This window comes from Halichoerus grypus, chromosome 15 (assembly GCF_964656455.1).
Source record: "Halichoerus grypus chromosome 15, mHalGry1.hap1.1, whole genome shotgun sequence".
Classification (NCBI taxonomy): domain Eukaryota; kingdom Metazoa; phylum Chordata; class Mammalia; order Carnivora; family Phocidae; genus Halichoerus; species Halichoerus grypus.
Genome location: NC_135726.1, coordinates 4,613,292 through 4,634,668, shown reverse-complemented (window position 1 = coordinate 4,634,668; position 21,377 = coordinate 4,613,292). Strand labels below are relative to the sequence as shown.

At 49.7% G+C, this 21,377-nt stretch overlaps 1 protein-coding gene across 3 annotated transcripts in view; it reads right to left on the bottom strand.

The window, feature by feature from the left end:
• The window catches only part of MBTPS1 (membrane bound transcription factor peptidase, site 1), a 51,119-nt gene that overhangs the window by 7,581 nt on the left and 22,161 nt on the right, over positions 1-21,377 (bottom strand). For all 3 annotated transcript variants that reach the window (XM_036104896.2, XM_036104897.2, XM_036104901.2), the window contains 11 exons: positions 19,619-19,721; positions 18,235-18,386; positions 15,249-15,410; positions 10,638-10,782; positions 7,421-7,603; positions 6,709-6,881; positions 5,339-5,454; positions 4,689-4,845; positions 3,836-3,960; positions 3,118-3,195; positions 777-917 (listed from right to left, as the gene is read on the bottom strand). In XM_036104896.2, coding sequence (XP_035960789.1) covers positions 777-917; positions 3,118-3,195; positions 3,836-3,960; positions 4,689-4,845; positions 5,339-5,454; positions 6,709-6,881; positions 7,421-7,603; positions 10,638-10,782; positions 15,249-15,410; positions 18,235-18,386; positions 19,619-19,721 — 1,535 coding nt within the window. The remainder of the gene's footprint in view (positions 1-776; positions 918-3,117; positions 3,196-3,835; positions 3,961-4,688; positions 4,846-5,338; positions 5,455-6,708; positions 6,882-7,420; positions 7,604-10,637; positions 10,783-15,248; positions 15,411-18,234; positions 18,387-19,618; positions 19,722-21,377) is intronic.

Below are 21,377 nucleotides of genomic sequence, written 5' to 3'. Positions count from 1 at the left end.
CGCTCTTTGCTTGGGCCGGGTTCCTAGTAGCAAATGTGAGGCTCCGGCCCCCCCCCCGTCCCGTTCTCCAGGGAGCCCAAAGACAAGCTTTAGACCTGGCTGCGTCAGCACCTCACCAGGCCAAAGGATGCAGTGCTTTCACTCCCATTTCCTCCTTCACAAAATGAGAAATCAACAGTCCGTGTCCAGGCTCAAAACCCCAAATTTGGAGGATGCACTGAGAGATACTGAAAAAGTGGAGGAATGCCAAGGACCAGTCCCCCCCTTGCAAGCTCCCCCCACACCCGACGAGGATACCGAACGCCCCCACTAATGAAGGCTCACAACAGCCAAATTCCCAAGTCTGGGAGGAGAGCCAAGCGCTGGTCCTCCAGAAAGAGTGGGTCCGACCTGGGAAGGGCACCCCACATGGCAGTGCCTGGGAAGTACAGACTCCAGAAGGGGACGCGGGGGCAGGCAGAGCCAGGCAGAGAGCCTCTCCACTCAGACGCGACAGTCCCAGCATCTACGAGCCTGAGGACAGCGGCACGGTGGGGAAGGCAGGGAGCCTGTCACGCAGTCTTGTTTGGCTTGCTCCGGCGTCCAGACTTAGACACCTAGCGAACGTGCCACACAGCCAAAGCAGCTGGGACTTGCCTGGCCGCCCTAGGCACTCAGCAGCAGGTCCCTGTATCTTCCAGCACCTTTCCAGGGCCTTTCCAGGGACAAGGGGGACGAAGGCTTTATAGTCAGGCAGGTAGCCCAAGCTGTTTTGTGGCCACACCCCCAGCCCTCACCCTTCTGTCGGTGACTGTCGTCCAAACAATTGGAGTCCCCATACAGCACGATCCGGCCTCCACCCTCGGCTGGAATCTGATAAAGTCCCAAAATGGGTACGTTTTCAACAATTGCCGTTTCCTGCTTCAAAACCTCCAATCCTAAAAAAATACCACAATGAAAACAAAAATATTGAGGAATGAATTATTTCTTTTGTCGAGGAATGAAATAATTTTCCAATCGCTACTTGATATTTAATCCACACGACCACTGCTTGACATTTAGTCCACAAGACCAAAAGGAAAAAAAAAAAAAAATCACAGCAAAATCTAATATTCAATCACAACAGTGCAAACTTTTACAACACGAAAACGTTTTAAGTGCCATTAATTTGGTTTTAGCAAAACTCACATGTGTATAGACATTTCCTGCCATCCTCTTATATTTTCACTTGAAATGGTGGTACATAGTATTTTTAATCCTGAAAACACACATACATGTCCCCTCTGATTCTGCTGAAAGGCCTATGTCCCGGGGCTGCGCTCACAAGGGGCCACTGGCCAGGCAGCTCTCGGTATACACGGGTACCTTTGCGGATTCGGTTACACATACCTAGGTTTGGCATTTTATTATTAAAAATGAGGACAAATATAACTAATTTTTAAAACAGATGCCCACATACTTTAAATTCACATTTAAGACACTGGTTACGTTTGTCTCACGATACAAATGTTCCCACAGTGCAGCCTTCTTACCTCTGCCCAATCAGATGACACAGTTTACAATATGAACCGAATCAAGAAGTCAAAAATGCATCAGTGCCACGGGCAGCAGCTGCCTTGCCCTCACCATACAGCCTACAAGGCCGGCCCCGAAGCCAGAGATCTCCTCCACACTGGACAGGACGCACATCTGCCGCACGCTGCTCACCGTGCTGGTGACATCTAAACCGTCTGTGGCTGTAAAAATATGGCATTTCCTGCTCTCTGTGGACAACCCCACTAGAAACTAAGTGCAAGAGAAAACAAGATTCTCTTTGTTGGAGGGAAAGACAGAGCAGGAAAACAGATGAAATGGGGCGAGTGTGCGCTGCGTTGCCACACGGCCTCGTGGTTCGTCAGAGGTTTGTTTCTGACAAAAGGGTCCCTCTTGATCCAGCATAACCTAGATTTTCAAATTCCTATTTCGTACCCAAAAGGTTATTCAACTTAAAGGCTATCTGTAAATTAAAAGCCACTTAGAAAGGACTTGAAGATAATTAATTTTAATTTTCACCAGCAGAACAGCAAAACAGGCACCCTGAAATCTACAGTGATATGCCCCCCTCCCCAAACCAGGCAGCAATAAGCCGACAATGAGACCACTACTCTCGCACCTGCACCAGAAACTACGCTGCCCTGGAAGAAACAGATTCCAGAAGAAATCACTAGCCCATGGTAAACTGTGCCTAGCAACTGGGAACACAGAATCACTGATGTGCCTGAAGTTAAAATACAACCTTATGAACACAGATCTATTTATTGACTGACCTTGCCTTGATGAAGGGAAAAAAAATCACTCTAGGTAATAAAAAATAAATTCTATCTTATAAGTGCAAACAGATGACAGAGAAATTCTGCCTTCTTGTCATTTTTAACCAAAGAAACTGTCCTAACTTCCAATTACAGAAAATGGCAACCTTCAGTAGAAGCAAAACTGCAAGGAAGACCTTTCTTTTCTTCAAATTCTTTTTCTTTTAAGATTTTAAGTAATCTCTACACCCAGTGTGGAGCCAGAACTCATAACCCCAAGATCAAGAGTCGCATGCTCCACTGACTGAGCCAATCAGGCGCCCCCTCTCTCCTTCAAATTCTTAAGGGAATTTTAAGAGATGATCTGTAATTAAGTTAAGAACTTTAAAACAGGGTCAACATTTTTCTAAAATTTTAGTGATCTGGCAATCTAGAAGCAGAACTTCACAAATAGTAACAAATTTCAAGCAACTCTGAAAGTCATTTAAAAAATCTACAAATATTCAACAGCTGCTCTCCTGAAGGCAATCTATTTATTTTGCAGTGATCAGTATCCACAAGTACTCAAATTATCTTTCAGCCCCCAAAGCCACCATCCAGAAGTCCTGCCTAAAGCAGGTACCATACAAATAATACTACAGTAAGCTTTTTTAAAAACACAAAACTGCTAAGGGGTACGGGGTGATGAAAATGTTGTGGAAGCAGCTAACAGTCACGGAATTGTACACCTTAAAAAAGTGTAAACAGAACAAAACAAAACCATTTTTAAAAAAAAAAGTAAATGTGAATTATATACAAATAAAATGGTTATTAAAAGAAAAAGCAAAGAAACCAAAATAGCATTCCTTACCTTGGTCTTTAAACGTCTGTGTTATCACAATGCCATCTTCTGGAAATTTAGCGATGCTGCACCCTGATGCATAATACACTAGAGAAGAAGAGTTACTCGGAGTTAGTTACGAGAAGGCAGAGACACTCAACACTTTATCAAGAGCTACTCATTCACCTCAAATGCAGTCTTTATGTCAGTTTTTCTAACACTGTTTTTCATTCTAAGACAGAGCTTGCTAGCTCCGAATTCAAGCTAAAAAATGCTGCTAATGTGAGGTTTCTGAATAGACTTCAGAAGTCAGAGCTTTGTCAGGGTGAGCAGAGGTGAGAACAGTAATGCTCAGGATGTTGTTCTAGAGACTAGTTACCAAAAGCTGATCTGTGGGTAAACTTCTTAAATGAGGCATGCACAGTGATTTCATGACCAGAATTTTATAAAGCAGGGACCCGTGAGGAATTTCCTCTCTGGGAACACACACGAGTGAGGTCAAGAACCTGACCGGTGGCACCAAGATCAGGAATGCCCGCAGACAAGATTCTCATTTGAAGATTATGGATAAATGACAGCTTTACTAAAATGTCTTTTTGGGAAGACACTGACTGGTTCTGCCTACAGACCCTGCTTCTTCAGGAATCACACCATCCTCTCCCTCTGAAACCTTAACTTCATAGACACATAGCTTATGCTCTCGCATCCTGAGATCATGTGCCCTATTCAAGAACAAACGAAACCTTACTGTCATGGTTTGCTAAGGTAAAATCCCCTTCATACAGGCCATCGCTGAACCCCATGTTCCAGACAGAGAGAAGTTCGTTCAGAGCAGGGACATTAGCCCCTCCGGTGTCCGGCATCCACCACTGCCTGTGGAAGAAACAAGGGGCGCAGGTTGTGAGGGGTTGAAGCCTGGCCCCCACCCGCCACACACACACACACACACACTCACTCACTCACTCACTCACTCACTCACTCAGTCTTTTCATGACGAAACTAAATGTCTCCTGCCGGAATCCAGCCCGTGCACACTAAGGTCACCTGTCTGGGTTTGATAATACAATGTACATGCTTCAGCCAGCGTGCACAATAAATCAAAGCTAAATTCACTTCACGCAACGCGCCATGTGTACACAAATACACCGCTATGGAGCCTAGACCTCGAGAGGGTCCGTGAAAAGAGATGAGAAAAGAGTCTTTAAAGTTGAACTCACAGACTCTGAAGAAAAAAATTCAAAATACATTATGATACATTCATAAAACACCGGGAATCCTTGATCAATAACTTATCTTCTAGAAGGTTCCTTTAAATAACGGCTCCTTTCACCCACTTAAATTTGTATAGATTCAACAACAGAGATATGGGAGAAACTGACAGCTCAAGTATCTAAGATCAACAAGGGAAGACAATACCTGGGATCAAGGAGCACATCGCTTAGTCTATAAGCGATTCTCGGCAACATCGCTGCTCGGGAAGAGGGAGGCCACTCCAGCCCAGCATCTGAACCTGACTCTGGCAACGGAAGGACCACTCGGACCAGTCCTCTTAAGTACTTGCTAGACAGAATTTCTTATCAAATACCAACTCCTATGAGTACCTCGTATTTTCGTCGTAAAACTTGACTTTCCTCATGACAGATGTGTTATACCAATCACTGAAGACAATGAGCGACAGGCCATTGTCCACGTCCCTCCTCAGCTTGGCGACCTCCTCGGGGAAGTACTCCTCCTCGCTGTCCACCATGAGCAAAGTTCCTGAGGGACAGGGTGCCGGCGGTGAGTCCGCGCCTCTGAACCGCAGGATTCGCGGCTTCAGAAACACACTATTCCACTGGCATCCACGTCTCAAGCCCCAGCTTCTAATATTTTGGTCTGTGGTCCCCGTACCCCTCTACAAGGGGGTGAAAAACAGAGCACCCGGATCCCAGAGCACAGTCACCTACTAACAACGCTGGGCTCTCTCGTGTGTGACACCCAGGTACACAGATGTCACTCACTGGAGAAGCAAAATGCAGCGCTAGTTTCTTCTAATTAAAATAAAGACCTAAAATGCACAAATATCCTTGTCCCGAGCTTGCCAGTGTCCCCTTCCCCAAAGGTTACCACTGTCACTGCAGACAGGAACACGTGTCACTCTGCTTCCGAGCCTGGCTGCAGCCTCTCGCTCACACTGCGTTCATCTTTCCAACGGTCCCCGCACACGCGACCCCGCGGGAAGGACACCTGGCCGGGGCCTGTGGCTACTCACCATACTGACTCGCGTCAAAGCACGTGAACGGGGAGCCGAGGACTTCAACGAAGTAGCCCATGCTTCTCAAGTGCTGGTACATGTCCCTGAAGTTGGTGTGGATATGGTCACCGTTCCTGAAAGACAGTAAGCTCTGCGCTAGGGTGGCCCATCGCTGTGGGAGACGAGGGCTTAGCTAGCCACGCAGCTCCCTTCCGAAAGCGGCCCCCTCGAGGCAGCGCGGCTCGCCGACAGCACAGGCCGGGGGCGTCCGGCTCACCACACCGAAGTCGGCCTTTCCAGACTCGCGGTCCCCGGGCTTGCACGTAAAATGGGTGATACCAGGAAATCGCGCCTACGGCACGGGCTCGAAGGACACACCACGATGAGAAGGAACGGCCGCAGAGCTGCTCTGTGAAGTGCCCTGAAGCGTCACGTTAGCCGCGGCAAGCACGGGGAGCAACCACGCTGACCGAGCACAGGCACACAGAGGCGTGGGACCTGCCCCGGCTGCTAGTGATCACGTTAACCGTGCAGCACCGACGTGGATCACCTTTCCATCCCTTTCTCCCCTGAACCTACTCATTTTCCCACTGTACCCTCTATGTAAGCCCCTAGCCAAGCGCCCCGTGGCAGCGCCAGGGGCCCCCTCCCTGCAGCCCTCCAGAGCCAGCTCCCCCGCAGGGCTGAGCCCAGGCACCTCTCCAGGACGTGGCCCTTACCTCGGCCTCTCAACTTCTCACCACTCCTCTCCCCCTGCCTCTGGTCTGAGCCTTCCAGAGACATCTTCAGGAAGAACCTGTTACACCTGTAAGTGTCCTGCCCCCATCTTCCAAGGCTCCTTACTCCCCCACTCCCTGCATGAAGTCCAAACTCCAGTACTTACAGAGGGCGGCAATGAGCCTGGCGTACGGGCCAAGAAGACGCCAAGCCAGCTGCCCTGGAGGGCAAGCCAGGAGGGCTGGCTGAGGGGCGGCATGGCGCAGGGTTTGCAGGGCGGAGCAGGACACACCAGGGAGTGTGGCATGTGAAGAGGCAGCCACTGGAGAGTTTTAGGCCACGTGTGCTCAAATTCCTGTTTTTTAAGATTACCAGGGCTGCTGCATGGAGAATGGGCTTTAGGGGAATAGCGAGACTGGCCAGGAGGCTGCCGCGCAGGCGAGCAAGGACAACGGCCTGGGTGCGGAGGGGGCGGGCAGCCGAGGCGGCGGCAGGCAGCTAGGGCAGGACCCGGGACACGCTGTGAAGGCAGGACTGGCAGAGTCTGCTGACTGACTCAACGGTAGTCAGGAGAAAGAGCAATCGAGGTCGAGCTCAGTGGTCGCAAACGCCGGGCTCCCCCTGCCATGGGAGGACTGGGGGGGAAAGCGTGGCGGCTGGCGGCTGCTTACCAGTCCAGAGGGTCGTTCTTCATTCTCAGGTTATCCCTGGGGAAGTAGCCAGGCGGGTAGCGGAGGTTGTGGTACTGGTCCCAGAGGACTCTCTTGCTCCGTGGTGGGGCAGGAATGATCTTCACCTTAACTGGGAGCTTCACGGTTGAAGTCTGTTCGGCGCCATTTTTTGACTGAAATAAATAAAAGACATTCAAACTGCCCCTTCTGCTCAGAAGAAACTTTCAGGCTTTTGGGTTTAAAAAATTACTTCTACGTATCATTTGAATGCAAGCATTCCTAATGACAAATGTAGGAAGAAACACTCACATGTCACAATTCATCCCATTAAAATTTTTCATGAGTTTAAGATGTAAAATTTAAGGCACCTCGTTCCTAAAAACTCCTGGACTACACAGGTTTAGCCCCACCGCCCCTTGTAGAGAACGCATATTTTTGCAATCATTTTGAACTTGAACTCTGGCATGAAAAGTCTTACCTGCTGTTGCTCAGCAAGAGAATGGGAGGCAGCGCACTCACTGCTGAGTGGGCTCTGGAACTCCAGCTGCTCCTCAGGAGGCCCGGGGAGCACCACCCACAGCCCGCAAGCCTCATCACACCCGTCAACTGGCTTCAAACCCCAGACCCCAGGTACTCGGCCTGCGCCCACTTCCTGGCAGGAGCCAGTGGAAGGTGGACAGCAGGACCCTCCCTGGCAAGCATGCACTCTCACCTCCGCTGGGGAAGCTACAGTGACCGTGACATGCCCCTGCGCAACACCTTCCCACGAAGCTGCCTTCTTGGTGACAGAGATGGAGATGGCCAGGTAGCCTGACCACGGCCATAACACGGAGGAGTACGAGAAAGCAACTTCGATGTTGTCTCCATTCTGCGGTAAGTAGGGCTGCCAGTCAGGCTGCGGAGAAAAATAAGCAGAAGCTCTGGTGAGATACTCATTTGCAACCTTACCTGACTCGGTTTCAGACCCCTGCTCCACTAAACAGCACCAAATGAAATTTATATTCAGATCTTAAACTACCTTTAAACAAAGCAGACTAGGTAAAGTCTGGAACATCACCCACTAGGTCTAGAAACAACTATTTCAGACAATCTCCCACTTTAAAGAGAACTTTTTTCGCCAAGCTTAAAAAAAAAAAAAGGACACATGGTTTGGCAAAGAACTTTGATCTGATAGAGAACGTAAATAAATGAAAGCTCTCCAATTTGTGAACAAATTCCAATTATTTGTATGCTTCAAGAATCACAGCAATGTAAAGGAATAAAATACTAAAATGGCGCGGATTAACTGTCCAAAGTCAGACCATGCAGCTAGTGGCCAGGCAGGCAGGTCTCTGCAGGACACCCAGAGGAGGGGGCTCGGGCCTGGGCAGAGGGGAGCATGCAGGGAGGCATCTGGAAGAAACACAGACTCGCTCCTACAAAATGAACCAGTATTTCAAACCAACCTAAACTACTCATTTCCCTCACAAGCCAGAGAGCAATATTCTCCCCAAGTGAGTCAGCATATTAAAAAAAAAAAAAAAAAAATCCTGGAAAAGAAGACAAATATTTGTAGGATATGGCACGACAAACAGTGCTGATAAATGCTCCAGGGACCACTGGTTAACAAGAGAAAAAAGTTAATTTTTATCCATCTCTTATGACATGTATCAAATGAGCTCAATACTAATGAGAAAATTAAATATCTTACAAGCATAAAAGGAACATTAGTAGAAAATAAAATCAAGATTTTTATCCTACTCTGCAGAGAAAAGTTTCTAATTTTTGGAAACGAGAAATCATAAAAGATGAAAATTCAACCACGGGGAAGTGTGGAACTTGTACAAAACCAAAAATAACTAACTAAGTTAACACTACCTCTAGTGTCAAAGAGAAAGACACCAATCTGGGAGAAATTGATGCGCAGAAACACAGCAATGGTTAATTTCTCTAGGACAAAGAGACGTTCAGATCGACAGAGAGACCCTGAAATCCCGCAGAAAGAACGGGCCACGGGAATGAAAAGCTAACTCACACAATCGGGGACGAAGCTAGAGAGCGCCACCTCCCAGATAACTGGAGAAGAGCTCAGAAGCAAGACATACACGTTATCCCCTCTGAATTTAAAGTTAAAAGATGAACCACATGCAAACAAACCAAATGTCCACCAACTGATGAATACACAAACATGGCCCGTCCACAAAACGGAATATCCCTCAGCTTGAAAGAGGAACGAAGCACTGACGTGCTACGACACGGATGAACCGTAAAGACGCCGTGTGTCGTGAAAGGCCAGTCACGGTGGGCCACACTGGGCATGACCCCACGTATACGGGCTGTCCCCAACAAGCAAATGCAGAGACAGAAAGCACCTCAGGAGCTGCCCGGGGCTAGGAGGAGGGAGAATGGGGAGCGACTGCTAACGGGGGTTTCCTCTTGGGGTGATGAGAATGTTCCGGAATTACAGAAAGTGATGGTTGCAATCACTATTTGTCAATATACCAGGAATTCCTGGTTCACTTGATTTAAAAGGCTGCATTTTATAGTACATGAATTTTATTTCGATTTTTAACAACCTCGTGGAATTAAAATAAAAAAAAAAAGAGCCATCGCAGCCCCTGCGGGCAACGCAGCCAACGCCCCTCCGTACAGCCTGGCCGGACGGCCGGCGACAGCGCGCGCGGACACGACTCTCAGGGAGGGCTCGCTAGTGTGTACCAAGGGCCACAATGATGTCCAGGCTCTCTGACTCGGGATTCCAATCCAGGGAGTTTATGTTAAATAATTCACAAGAAAAGGAAACCACATATGCAAAGACTCTCAGTGAACGCTCACAGCTGGAGAGCCCAGCTGTCCAAGCCCGGGATGCGGCCACTTCCTGCGCAGCCCCGGCGGCTAACGCGACAGTGAGCGGTCACTGCTGCTGCCTGTGTGCGTGCGGACAGATGTGACATCAAGAATTCACACTGTGAAGAAGAGTGAGAAGGAAACTGTTGGCAAGTTTCTGAGATCTGACGGCTTTGTTTCAAATACCACCAGAAGGAAGGATTATTCAATTAGATCAGCGTTTGCTCAATGGAAATCCTCTAACGATGCTGAGGAGAAGCGCCTGAGTATGAATGGATTTCTGTTTTGTCTTATAAGGACAACAAAGTAGAAATCTCTTTTAAGTTTTTAACGTTTGGATTATATAAAGCTGCACTGTAAATGCCCATTTTTGTAAGCTCATCACGATTATCTTGAAAAGAAAAAGTTTGTTCCCTGAAGGATAAAATAAGTGTTTTCGGTTAAAAAAAAAATAGATAAATTATGATTTAACAATCCTATGTGATACTGAATAGCTGTTAGCAAGTACATTGAGACTGCGCGTAGAGTTACATTTAACAATACGACAAGAGCCGAGAAAGACAAGACTAAAGTTGGGCCTACTGCACAGAGAACAAAAATACATACTTGAGATAAAGGCTGGAAAAGAACACTTTAAAAACAGTGGTTACCTTGGTGTGCTGGGGCTGGAAGTGATTTTTCTGCTCTCTTTTCCCAACCTTTACTATCACGATAATACTTATGAAGTAAAAGAAAAATTATAAAAACAAAACTAAAATCAAGAACACACCTTTTTGACTGGAGGGCCCATTAGTGCTCACTCAAGAATACAATAATTATAGGTGGGCATTTAATTACAGGTGAAAATTACATAATGAAGAATCAAATATAATTAGTCCATTCAGGAGCCAAATTTGAGATACCAAAATAAAGTACCAAACTGGTTCCATTAATTTATCCTCAGCTTATCTGTAAAGGACTCAGGAGAAAATAAATCACTGCTTCTAATACCCTGGCACCCGAGACAGGAGGAGAAAACCTCTCCTGCTTTAACATTAGGAGAGAGACAAGGCATGAAGGCCGGGCCACGTCCAAGTTCACCACAAGCCAGAGAGCGGCATCACCTTGTCTACAATCCTTCCTGTGACGCCCATGCCGTTGAGGATCGTGACGTTGACGATTGTCGGCATCCCTCCATAGTAGATGGGCTGGGAGCAGTAGGGCCACATGTAAGGACACTCGGTCAGATCGATGTAGCTGGGGCTCAGACTGAAACAAAGAGCACAGTGTCAGAGCAGAGCACGTCAGAGGACAACGAGGTGCTGCAGCTGCAGGACTGCGTCCTCACGGGGACCCGAGCCAGGGAGGGCTGCTTGCAGGGCCGCCCTGGGCTGGCACCCGGGGACCGGCTCTGCCACGCTCCCTGCACTGAGAGACCACCGGGCCAGCCTGCCCAGACTGCTCACGCATGGCACGATGAGCAGAGAACACCTCTTTCCTTCCATGATTCTGGAACTCTGGAGGCCCTGGCTGGCAGAGAATGAGCACATGACCATCCATCCCCAGGGACTACCTTGGACCCAGAGTCTCGAATGACGGCACCTCAAATCACTGGGGCAAAGATGGGCGTTTTATAAAGGGGGCTCACAGACGGGTGGCCATGTGGCAAAGATACAGTTAGATCCCTGTTTCACACTGTACACAAGAATAAACTCCAAACGGATCAGAGAAACTCAAGGATATAAAAGAAAGCAGACACATATTAGAAGAAAACGTGGGTGAATTCCTTGTACTTTCATAAAGAGAAAAGCTTTCTGTGACTCAAAATCCAGGACTGGCAACCAGCAAGAACCTAACTAATGTGGCTACAGGAAAAACACACTGAACAGCAACGAGCTCTTTACATCAAGTCAAAACACTGTCACACGGAGAGAAAGACCTGCAGTGTATATCGCTGACAAAAGGTCAGTGACCCTAATCTGTAAAGAATTCTTAAAAACTGAGGAACAAAACTGCACAGAAAAATGGGAAAAAGAAATAAGCAGACGCCTCACAAGAAAGGGATAAAAACGGCCCTTCACCATAGACAAAGTACCCCACCTCACTCAGAACTAGACAAACACAAACAAAAGCAACAGGGAGAGCCCCTCTGTCCCCCATGAGACTGGCCGCAAGTCAGGTGTGGGGGCATCCTGTGGCGGGGGCTCTGGGAAGCAGGCCCACGCCTTCTGCGGGGGAGCAGGGCAGGACCTCACTAAAGCCTCCCAGCAATCCCACTCGTAGGAACCTCCCCTGAAGACATACCAGCAATGCAGCAAATTTACACCAGCGCAGTGCTTTCGCTGCAACAGCCTGTCATTACAACATGCTGCAAATAATTTAAAGGCCCACATGTGAGTACGTAGTTGAACAGACAACACACACCCACATTACACCGCTGTGAAGAGAAAGAAGAGAGAGCTCCATGAGTTGATATGGAGTGATTTCCAGGATACTGTTAAGTGAAAAAAGCAAAACACAAAAAAAATATTTGCAGTGATGCTAAACTTAATGTAAGAAAAGGGATGCAGGAATATACACGTGTATCTGCTCATTTGTGCAAAAAGAAATACAAGAAGGATAAGCCCAAAACTAACGAGACTGTTATCCACAGGGGGTGGATGGGACAGGGTGGAGATATGGGGGAGCGGGAGCAGGGACAGAGGGGACGCGGGACCTCCCGTGCCCCCCTGACTACAGAGCCAGGGTAACGTCTCACGTACCTAATACATAACCCGTAGAAATCAACCACGATGTGTGGGGGGGGTGTCCACACAGAAATACAAACTAACCAACTCAACTGTATTAAGAATGAGCATCGAAACACCACAAAGCACCACTGACGAGGCGGGAGACAAGAAGCGAGCTGAGGAACTCTGGGGCTCAGCAGGGCCACGTGCTGCAAAGCCCCAAAGATAAGAACTAGACACAGATCCTGCCCTCCAGTCGGGACATCTGTTTTTCACGAGGGGAGGGGTCAGCAATTCTGCAACTACCCGGCATAGACCGTGAGGACTGAGCAAAGAGGTAAACGTCCTGTGCCTGGTGTGCTGGAGAAGGGCGTTCCGCGTAAGGGAAGACCGGGTGGAGAACTCGGCCTGGGTGGGACCAGGGGAGGGACGGACTCCTGGGCTCCTGGCCGCAGCGACGACTGACACAGGTGCGCACGGCGTGAGCAGGCAGACTCTGCCCAGCCGTCTGCTGAAGGGCCACAGAGCCACCGGCTCAGCGGCTGCCGGGTCTTGGTTCCAAACACCCTCTCCCATGGAAGGGCCGGGGCTGCGTGGGGAAAGAAAGAACACCAGGGCTGGGGCTGGGAACGTGTGATCAGCCTGTGCGCCAAACAGTGAGGAAGTGCTCAAAAAACGAGGGAGGCAGGCGGCAAAGCCACCGCAGCCGACGAGAAAGCCTCCAACGGCCAAACCTGGGACAACCTGAGCAACAAAATCAACAAGGTATCAATGGGCTACAGTCCAGAGAGTAAAATAAACATCCCTGTGCCCACACCGATATAAACAGGCGGATAAGGAAATACAGGAGAGAAAAGGAAGGAGAATTCCAACCAGGAAGCGTGGAACGAATGAGAGAAACAAAAAGTCCCCCCAGGGCGGCCTCTACAGGAGCGTTGTTACAGTCAAGAGCCAGTAACGAATGCCGGGACCCGGAGTCAGAGGACGACAGAAACAGGATCATCTCGGGGCGCCCGGGTGGCTCAGTCAGTTAAGCATCTGCCTTCGGTTCAGGTCATGATCCCGCGGTCCTGGGATCGAGCCCCACGTCGGGCTCCCAGCTCAGAGGGAAGCCTGCTTCTGCCTCTCCCTCTGTTCCTCCCCCCACGGCCCCGCTTGTGCGCGAGCTCTCTCTCAATCTCTCTCGCTATCTCAAATAAATAAATTTTTTTTAAAAAGAAAGAAAAAGAAAAGACACAGGATCATCTCCAAGTGCACTCACACAGGACACTTAGCAATCACAAGGGCCAGGGGAGGGACCTGGCAGGTGCCACCTATGGAACCAGGAGCCCTGCTGCTCGGATGTGCCGCAGGACAGCCCACGGACCCTCTGCCGTGTCTGTGCCAGGGCAGGTGGCCCGCTGCTGCCTCCCCACCCCACCACCACTGCCAAGGCTGAGCATGGGAGTACCAGGGCAGGGCCATCCCTAGGGACACAGGCTCCTCTTGGTTCAAGAGCTCCCCATCAGTGGACACACTCTGAGATCTGGCTGTGGCAGCCCTCAGACTCTTCCTGTCTCCTTCCCGAGTCCCCTCCCCACAGCTGATCTCCTGGACATGCCCTCCACCTTGGTGTCTGCCTCCTGGAGGGCACAGAGTGACGCACCACCTCAACCACACGAGGCCAACGGACACTGCCAGCCATGAGAGGAACAGGAACTGAGGAAGTGTCCCCACGGGAGGAGACCAGGCAGACGGGCCCACCCCATGTACTGTGGGACAGTGGCTGCATCCTGGACCCGGAAAAGGACGGGACGCACAGTGGGTGAAATCTGACTACAGTCTGGAGATTAGGCTGCGGTAATGAAGCAGTGTTAATTTCCAGGCTTTGAGGCCTGCACCACGTTCACTAAGACATAGTCCTCATGTACTATTTGTGAAACTTCACTGTGAATCTAGTAATAAATAACTCTCTCGAACAAAAATTTCAACGTAAAAAGCAAAAATCAACTCTGACTAAAAATACATGACCTCAAACTAATCATGAGAAAGCATCAGATAAACTCACATGGAGAGGCAGTCTACTTACTACCTACTAAGTAAGTAACCAGCACTCCCAAACGGTCAGGACGGACACAGCGCACCAGGGCCTAGGCGCCTGTGAGCGAGGTCTGTGGACCCATCACGGCGCAGTGCCAGGGCTCCTTTGCTGGTTTCAAGAGTTCAAGTACTGTCAGCGAAGGTTCTGGCATCAGGGGAAGCTGGGTAAAGGGTATGTGACAACAGCTACACTATTTTTGCCAATTTCTGCAAACCTAAGATTATTTAAAAAGAAAGTTTTGGGGTGCCTGGGTGGCTCAGTTGGTTAAGCGACCCACTCCTGATTCTGGCTCAGGTCATGATCTCAGGGTCCTGGAATCGAGCCCTACATCAGGCTCCATGCCTAGCAAGGAATCTGCTTGAGGATTCTCTTTCCCCCTGTCCCTCCCCCTGCTCACGCTGCACGTGTGCTCTCGCTCTCTCTCTCCGCAAAATAAATAAGTCAGTCTTAAAAAAAAAAAAAGTTTTAAAAGTAAAAAGAAGAGTGCCTGGGTGGCTCAGTCAGTTAAGTGACTGACTCTCGATTTCGGCTCAGGTCACGATCTCAGGGTCCTAGGACCGGGCTCTGTACTCAGCACAGAGCCTGCTCGTCCCCCTCCCTCCCCCTCTGCTCCTCCCCCAGCTCACACTCTCACTCGCTCGTGCTCTCTCTAAAACAAAAAAAAATCACTTTAAAAATAACCTCCCTTAAAAAAAAAAAGTTAAAAGAAACCAAATCAGTATCTTGAGCTATGTGTGTTACAAATAACAGAACATGAGTTCAAGTGCCGCCCGGTGGCAGCAGCATGATGCCCCCCCACCCCGAGGGGCCGGTGTGGCGTGATCAGTGCCCGGCTCCTGTCCCCAAGGCCAGCATTCTGTGCACAGGGAGGAACACCCTCAGAGCCCAGGGAGGAAGGGAGGCCGATTTAAAGGAAGCGTACCGACCTCGCCTGCGGCTTGTAGCTGTTGAGGATCTGATAGGCCCTGAGGAGATCCAGCTTGCCGTGGCCTTGTTCAAACATGTTGACACCAGGAAGCCTCCGGGCAGACGCAATGAGCGCCTGCTTCATGCTGGCCGGGTTCACCAGTTCGCGTTTCTGCACTGTGCTGGAGAGAAAATCACAAATTTGCTCACTGTCTCTCAGCAGGAGGAGGAAAATCGGTCTATTCCTAACCTATTCCGATCTTGCATCACATCTCCTGGGGGCCGCTCCGGTCAAGCCCGTGCGGGCTGAGAACGAACATGTCATTTCTGCACCTGTCTCGGGACAACTTCTTAGCCAAGTGACTCAGGGAGCTTCTGCCTGTTATATACTAAGTTCGTGAGAACCATGTATTTTCCCAGTGACACGACTAAACAGACCACAAAGGCTGCAGGAGGCAGGAACGGGTCAGAGTGCCCGGCTCCTGAGGGGAAGGGAAGCCTGCTGGCAGAAGGAAGTAGACAAGCCGTGATGGCACCCAGCAGCAGAAGGAACGGAGAGCAGACGGGGCCCGCGGAGGACCTCCACGCGGCACAGACAGGAGCCACAGCACCCGAGTGACGCCCATGGCCTCCGCCCGCCTTGGCCGTTCTGGAGGCCGGGTGTGCGAGCTCACAGGTGGGGAAGGCCCTTGCACACCTGGGCCCGAGCTCTGCCTCATCAGAACGCATCTGGACAAACAAACACACAGCGCTACCTGGCCAGGAACCCCGTGACACACGGGCACAATCAATGCTTAAGAACACGAGCACTAACACACACATTTCCGTATGGCTACGTATCTTAAATACAAGTAAATTTTACCCCCTCAATGCAGGGGACAAAAAAGAAAGCAAAAAGAAAAATGGACTCTCCACAGTTCCCGAATATCTAGGATGGTGGCTGGTCTTGGAAGTGTGGGCGGGATTTCTAATAGGTCTAGATGGGAAATCCGGTGTAAGGAGAGTCAGAGGAGGTGAAGTGGGAGCCAGAATCAGAGTGGCCAGAAGCTCAGCGGCAGCCACCAGCCCCCACCCCTGCGTGGACAGGCCAGACCAAAGGCCAGGCCCGGCTTCCTCAGGAGTGCTGCCAGGCTGGAGGCGAGCTGACTCGCCCTGGGCACATTTCTGAGCTCCGACAGTGGCACTTTTATTAGCTGCAGGGAGATAAGGAAAGTGAAAGGCTTCCCTGACACCGGAAGCAGCTGTACTTAGAGAAAGTACTGGAAATGAAAGCCTCCTCGCCTCCCTGCTCGCCCAATGGGGAGAGGTCTGCTGGGCTCAGGAGTGCAACTGAGCCTCAGCCCCGTCCGCAGTCAGGGTCGGCGGGGAAGGAGCCAGGGTCTCTGTTTCCATTAAGCAACAAGGTAGCCAGACCCCAGTGGAATGTGCTCCTCCACCGAGTATGAAAGCCTGAGTGCAACCAGGTGACTCCACAGTCTGCCTTCCCTCCCCTCCTCCTCTCCGCACGAACGTGGGGTAAGGAAAACAACTGGAAGAAAAAAGACAGGGTTCTTCTCTAGAGCCCACCCTAGCCAGTGTCAGTATTTTCAAGAATCTGGCTCTGAACTCTAAGGGAAGGATGGGAAAAGGAGGACAGAGATAGAACATTCCAGGCCTCAGAAACTAAAATCAACATAAACTTACTTGCTTTAAAAAAGAACTTTAAATATAAAAACATTTACTATCATCTCCCTATTTTAATTTTAAAATTAACATAGAATATATTAACTTTCAACTATGCAGTTTTACATTACCCCAACACAAAAGCTCAACTAATGCCTCATCTAAGTCGAAAGAGAGCGAGTTGGGGGAAAAATACAAAATGAGCACTAACTCCAAAGACCTCTCTCTGTAACCTTGAGATAAGGCACATGGCCCATCTGACTAAGTCACAGCACGTGAGCATCAATTCTGGCCAACTGTCTTTGAGAACTTTCTTCCAACTTCACTATCTGCAAAATTAAGGGCCAATCGCTAAGCTCCGTTCCAACCATACGAGGGACTCAATGAGACAGAGAGAACAGATAAATTACACAGAGAAACTTCAGTCCCGCTGCCTGACCGCAGCTCCTCTCGGCTAACAGAGCACATTGAAAGGTCACTCCCTAAGGAAATGAAAAAATGGGAGGAAAACATCTTTTCGTTCCCTGCCTGAGATACACACTTGCTTGGACATAAAAAGTACAACAATAGCACAAAACTGTTATGTTAAAAAGGAAAAAAAAAAAAAAAAAATGGAAGCACAAGGTCCCTGGGGAATCCTGAACCTTCCTCAATATTGCTGTGAACCTAAAACCATTCTTTTTTTTTTTTTTTTTAAAGACTGTATTTATTTATTTGAGAAAGAAAGAGAGAGCACGTGGGCGTGCACGAGCAGCGGGGGGAGGGTCAGAGGGAGAAGCAGACTCCCCGTGGAGCAGGGAGCCCGACAACATGGGGCTCCACGCAGGACCCTGCGATCATGACCTGAGCTGAAGACAGCCGCTTAACCAACTCTTAAAAATAAGTCTTTAAGGGGCTCCTGGGTGGCTTAGTCAGTTAAGCATCCACCTCCTGATTTCGGCTCAGGTCACGATCTCAGGGTCCTAAGAACAAGCCCCGCGTCAGGCTCTGCAGGGAGTGTGCAACCTGCTTAGCATTCTCTCTCTTCCTCTCCCTCTGCCTCTCCCCCCACTCTCTCTCTCAGATAAATAAATAAATCTTAAAAAAAGTATTTAGTAAAAACAAACTGGAACAAAAGCAGACATGAGAACAGTCGCAGGTACTGTGCCCTCACCCAGGGCTTTCCAGTCAGATTTCCCGTGTGTTCGTGCACATGAATCCCCACCCCCACGGAACAGGGTGGAGACGGAGAGAGAGATGGAGCCAGGTTCACGGCGTGCTCCTCAACTCTCAAAGCTGTTGGGGACAAGCAAGAGTCAGCCCCTGCTCTGAAGCCCCACCCCGTCTCTGCTGAGCGGCACTCACCTTACCAGCAGGGTGACGGCGCCGGCAACCACCGGAGAAGCCACGCTGGTCCCCGACAGGGCCCGGCAGCCCCCCTTCACCCCGGAGCCCCTCACTCCAGCGCCATAGGTGACGATATCGGGCTTCACACGGCCATAGCCTCCTGGGAGTTCCTACGGAGAAAGCAGCTTGGTTTCCCCCACAGCACAGCGCCGGCATGCATCTGCACGCAGCTGGGGGTGAATACGGGGTATTTCCACATGGTGTAACCTTGGTCACACACTGGTTCTGCCTGAAATTCACCGCACTAGAACACAAGCTTAAATGGCAATGTAGAAAACAAAATTATTCTGGTGCTTTATAATAACCAGTATAATAGTAATGCAACAAAGCTATTCAAAGTGAGTATTTTAAATTCTGTAAGACTAGAAACTAGAAATTGCTTTAAGTAACCTAAAAATAAGAAATATATTAAAAATATCAGAAAATTAGAATTAACAATTAAAGAAAGAGGTTTCTTTACAAGGAAAAGATGACACAACTGGATATTTCAGTCTCAGCAGAGGGGAAAGAAAACACTCAGAATGGTAAGTGTAACTGCACAAGTAACAAGATTTTAACTGAGTACTCGCTTAAATGTCCTGAAAATTGAGGCAAAATGAGAATTACAACAAGATCTTACATTCTGTAAGAAAGAAGTACACCAATCTGAAGTGAACAAAATCTTTCCTGGCTCTCAAACCTAACTAGATGTTGGATCCAGATTTGCATGGGGCCCTGTGTATAGATGACTGCCAGACCAGGCAGGAACGTTTCTCAAAATGCCGCTACAAAACAAGGCCTTGGTGAAGGCCAAGGACACGACTCGTGAGTCAGAGCATCAGGAAAGGCAGGCTGGAGTACCCGAGCCTGCCCAAAGGAGCGGCTACCTGCACATCCAACTCTGTCCTGCGGGTAGCAGAGGATGACTCAGTGGCACCATTAAACCCCAAGGAGCTGAGCTGATTAACTTGCTGGAGTTATTTCAATTTTGTCCAGCTAAATAGAATTATTTCCAGGGCAGCAGAGCTGATAGTAAACTGTTCTCACTGGCTTCTCCAGCTTCCTAAGGCAAAAAAATCCTCTCACCAACACTGAGGAAGGACTGCTCACCTTCCTACCAGTTAGGACAGTGGCATGAATCCAACCGACCTAAAAAGTGAGTTACTCAGAAGTCAGCCAAGAAGTGCCCCCATGAAACGGCACACATCCAAGGGGCCAGATCGTTCATCCTAGTGGCCAGGCAGCACCCACAGCCCCGGCCACCTCCCCCAGCTGCTCTTCCAAATGCACACCTATAAACACACCCAGGGCTCACACACACACAGTTCTGTGCAGCGCACCCCGCTAGTGAAGAGAAGCCTACCCAGGTAGTCATTCCCCTTGAGGAGAAGCGGGCGATGTTGTCCTCAAAGTCAATGCCGCCCACTCCGATCACGTCCATTTGGTCAGCAGGGTTATTCAGAGTGCTAGATTGAGGCACAAAAACACAAGGGAAGAGAAGTATTTTAAACGAGTAATTCAGGGGGGCACCTGGGTGGCTCCATTGATTAAATGTCCGACTCTTGATTTCAGCTCAGGTCATGATAGCAGGTCCTGAGATCGAGCCACATGTCAGACTCCGCGCTGAGCACAGAGTCGGCTTGTTCCTCCCCCTTGGCTCCTCAGCCCACTCCCCCCCCCCATAAAATCTTTAAAAAAAAAAAAAAGAGTAATTCAGATAAGGGCCTATACTTCCAGAAAAATCCAAGATGGCATTAGGTTCTTGTGTGGCTCCTGGTGGCTGTCTGTCAAAGGCCATGCTCTCTGCTACTTACACGCTGGGCTGAGGTCATTATCTTGTATGCGGGGCACCTTCTCATTATTTCCCAAGACGCACTTCTCCCTCGTGCTCCCGGGCCTGGAGGAGTCCTCTCTCTGAATGGCACGAGACTCCACGCACTCACGACAGTCGCCCACTCACGGGCTCTCACGTCACTCTCACACGGCGCCCAGGGTGTGCATCCTGCCCCCACTAGATCCCACACTTCTCCGGGAAGTGGCAACAGCCACACACTGGCACCTGCCACCGTCAGGAAGTCAAAGTTCTCAACTGATCACGTGCAGGGTGCGCCCCTGCCTCACGGGGAACCGAGGAACGACCCCTCCACCCTCATCGTGACCTCCTCACGGGGCAGACAGACACAAAGGAAAACCATGCAATTCTCCTCAATACCACAAGTGCACCAGATCTGCAGAGAAATCATAGTGAAACAAATCACAAAGGTTTTTAAGTCAAGATAAAATCAAACTGTTGGAAAGTATCAATTTCAATGCATGAAATTGCATTTCTGAACCTCACCTATTACAGCTCTATCACCAAAACCAGAACTCTGACAATTCAATAACCACAAGTGATTTCCCAGGGGCTTAAGGGACATTACAGCAAGACTCTAGGGCACGTGCTTTTAACCAACTACTTTAAACCACCAGGAGTCAATGCCGGCACGGCCTTCTCAGCTCACTGGCCACCGACACGCTACCAGGTGGTTGTTCAGAGGCACCAACACTGATTTTTTTATTGGCTTGTGCTAAAAACAAAGTCCAAACGTGCCAAGGGCGCAGGACCCCAAGAGGGGCTCGCAGGCGGGGCATCGTGGGGATGCATTACTTCAGAGGGGTGGGAGCACAACGCCTGTGACAGACGACAGCTCTTTGAGCACGATCCTGTCATCTGCCTCGCGGTCCCCGAAGCGCAGCAGTAAGGCATCACAGTGGGGGGGCTGTTCCTAGCACGAGCCCCCTGCGGCTCCACAAGCAGACGCTTCGTCCGACACGGGGCCCTCGCCAGGGTGCTCCTCTAACACACAGAAAACGGACAACTCTTTGACTGTAAGAGTGTGACTGCCCACAGAAGTCACAGGATTTCAGAAGAGTGACCAGCGTGGGGCAGCGCAGTCAGAATGCCGCGTGGAAGAGCTGGTGAGAGGGGTGTGAACAGATAGAAAGGCAAGCGAGGAGGGTCAGCAGCAAGAACAGGTGATGGGGACAGACATAAAGAGGGTTACTGCAGGGAGACCCAGGAGGGGACTGGGTCTGAGGAAGGGGCAGCGGGGGACTGAGCAGAGCCAGCACCCGCAGGCTAC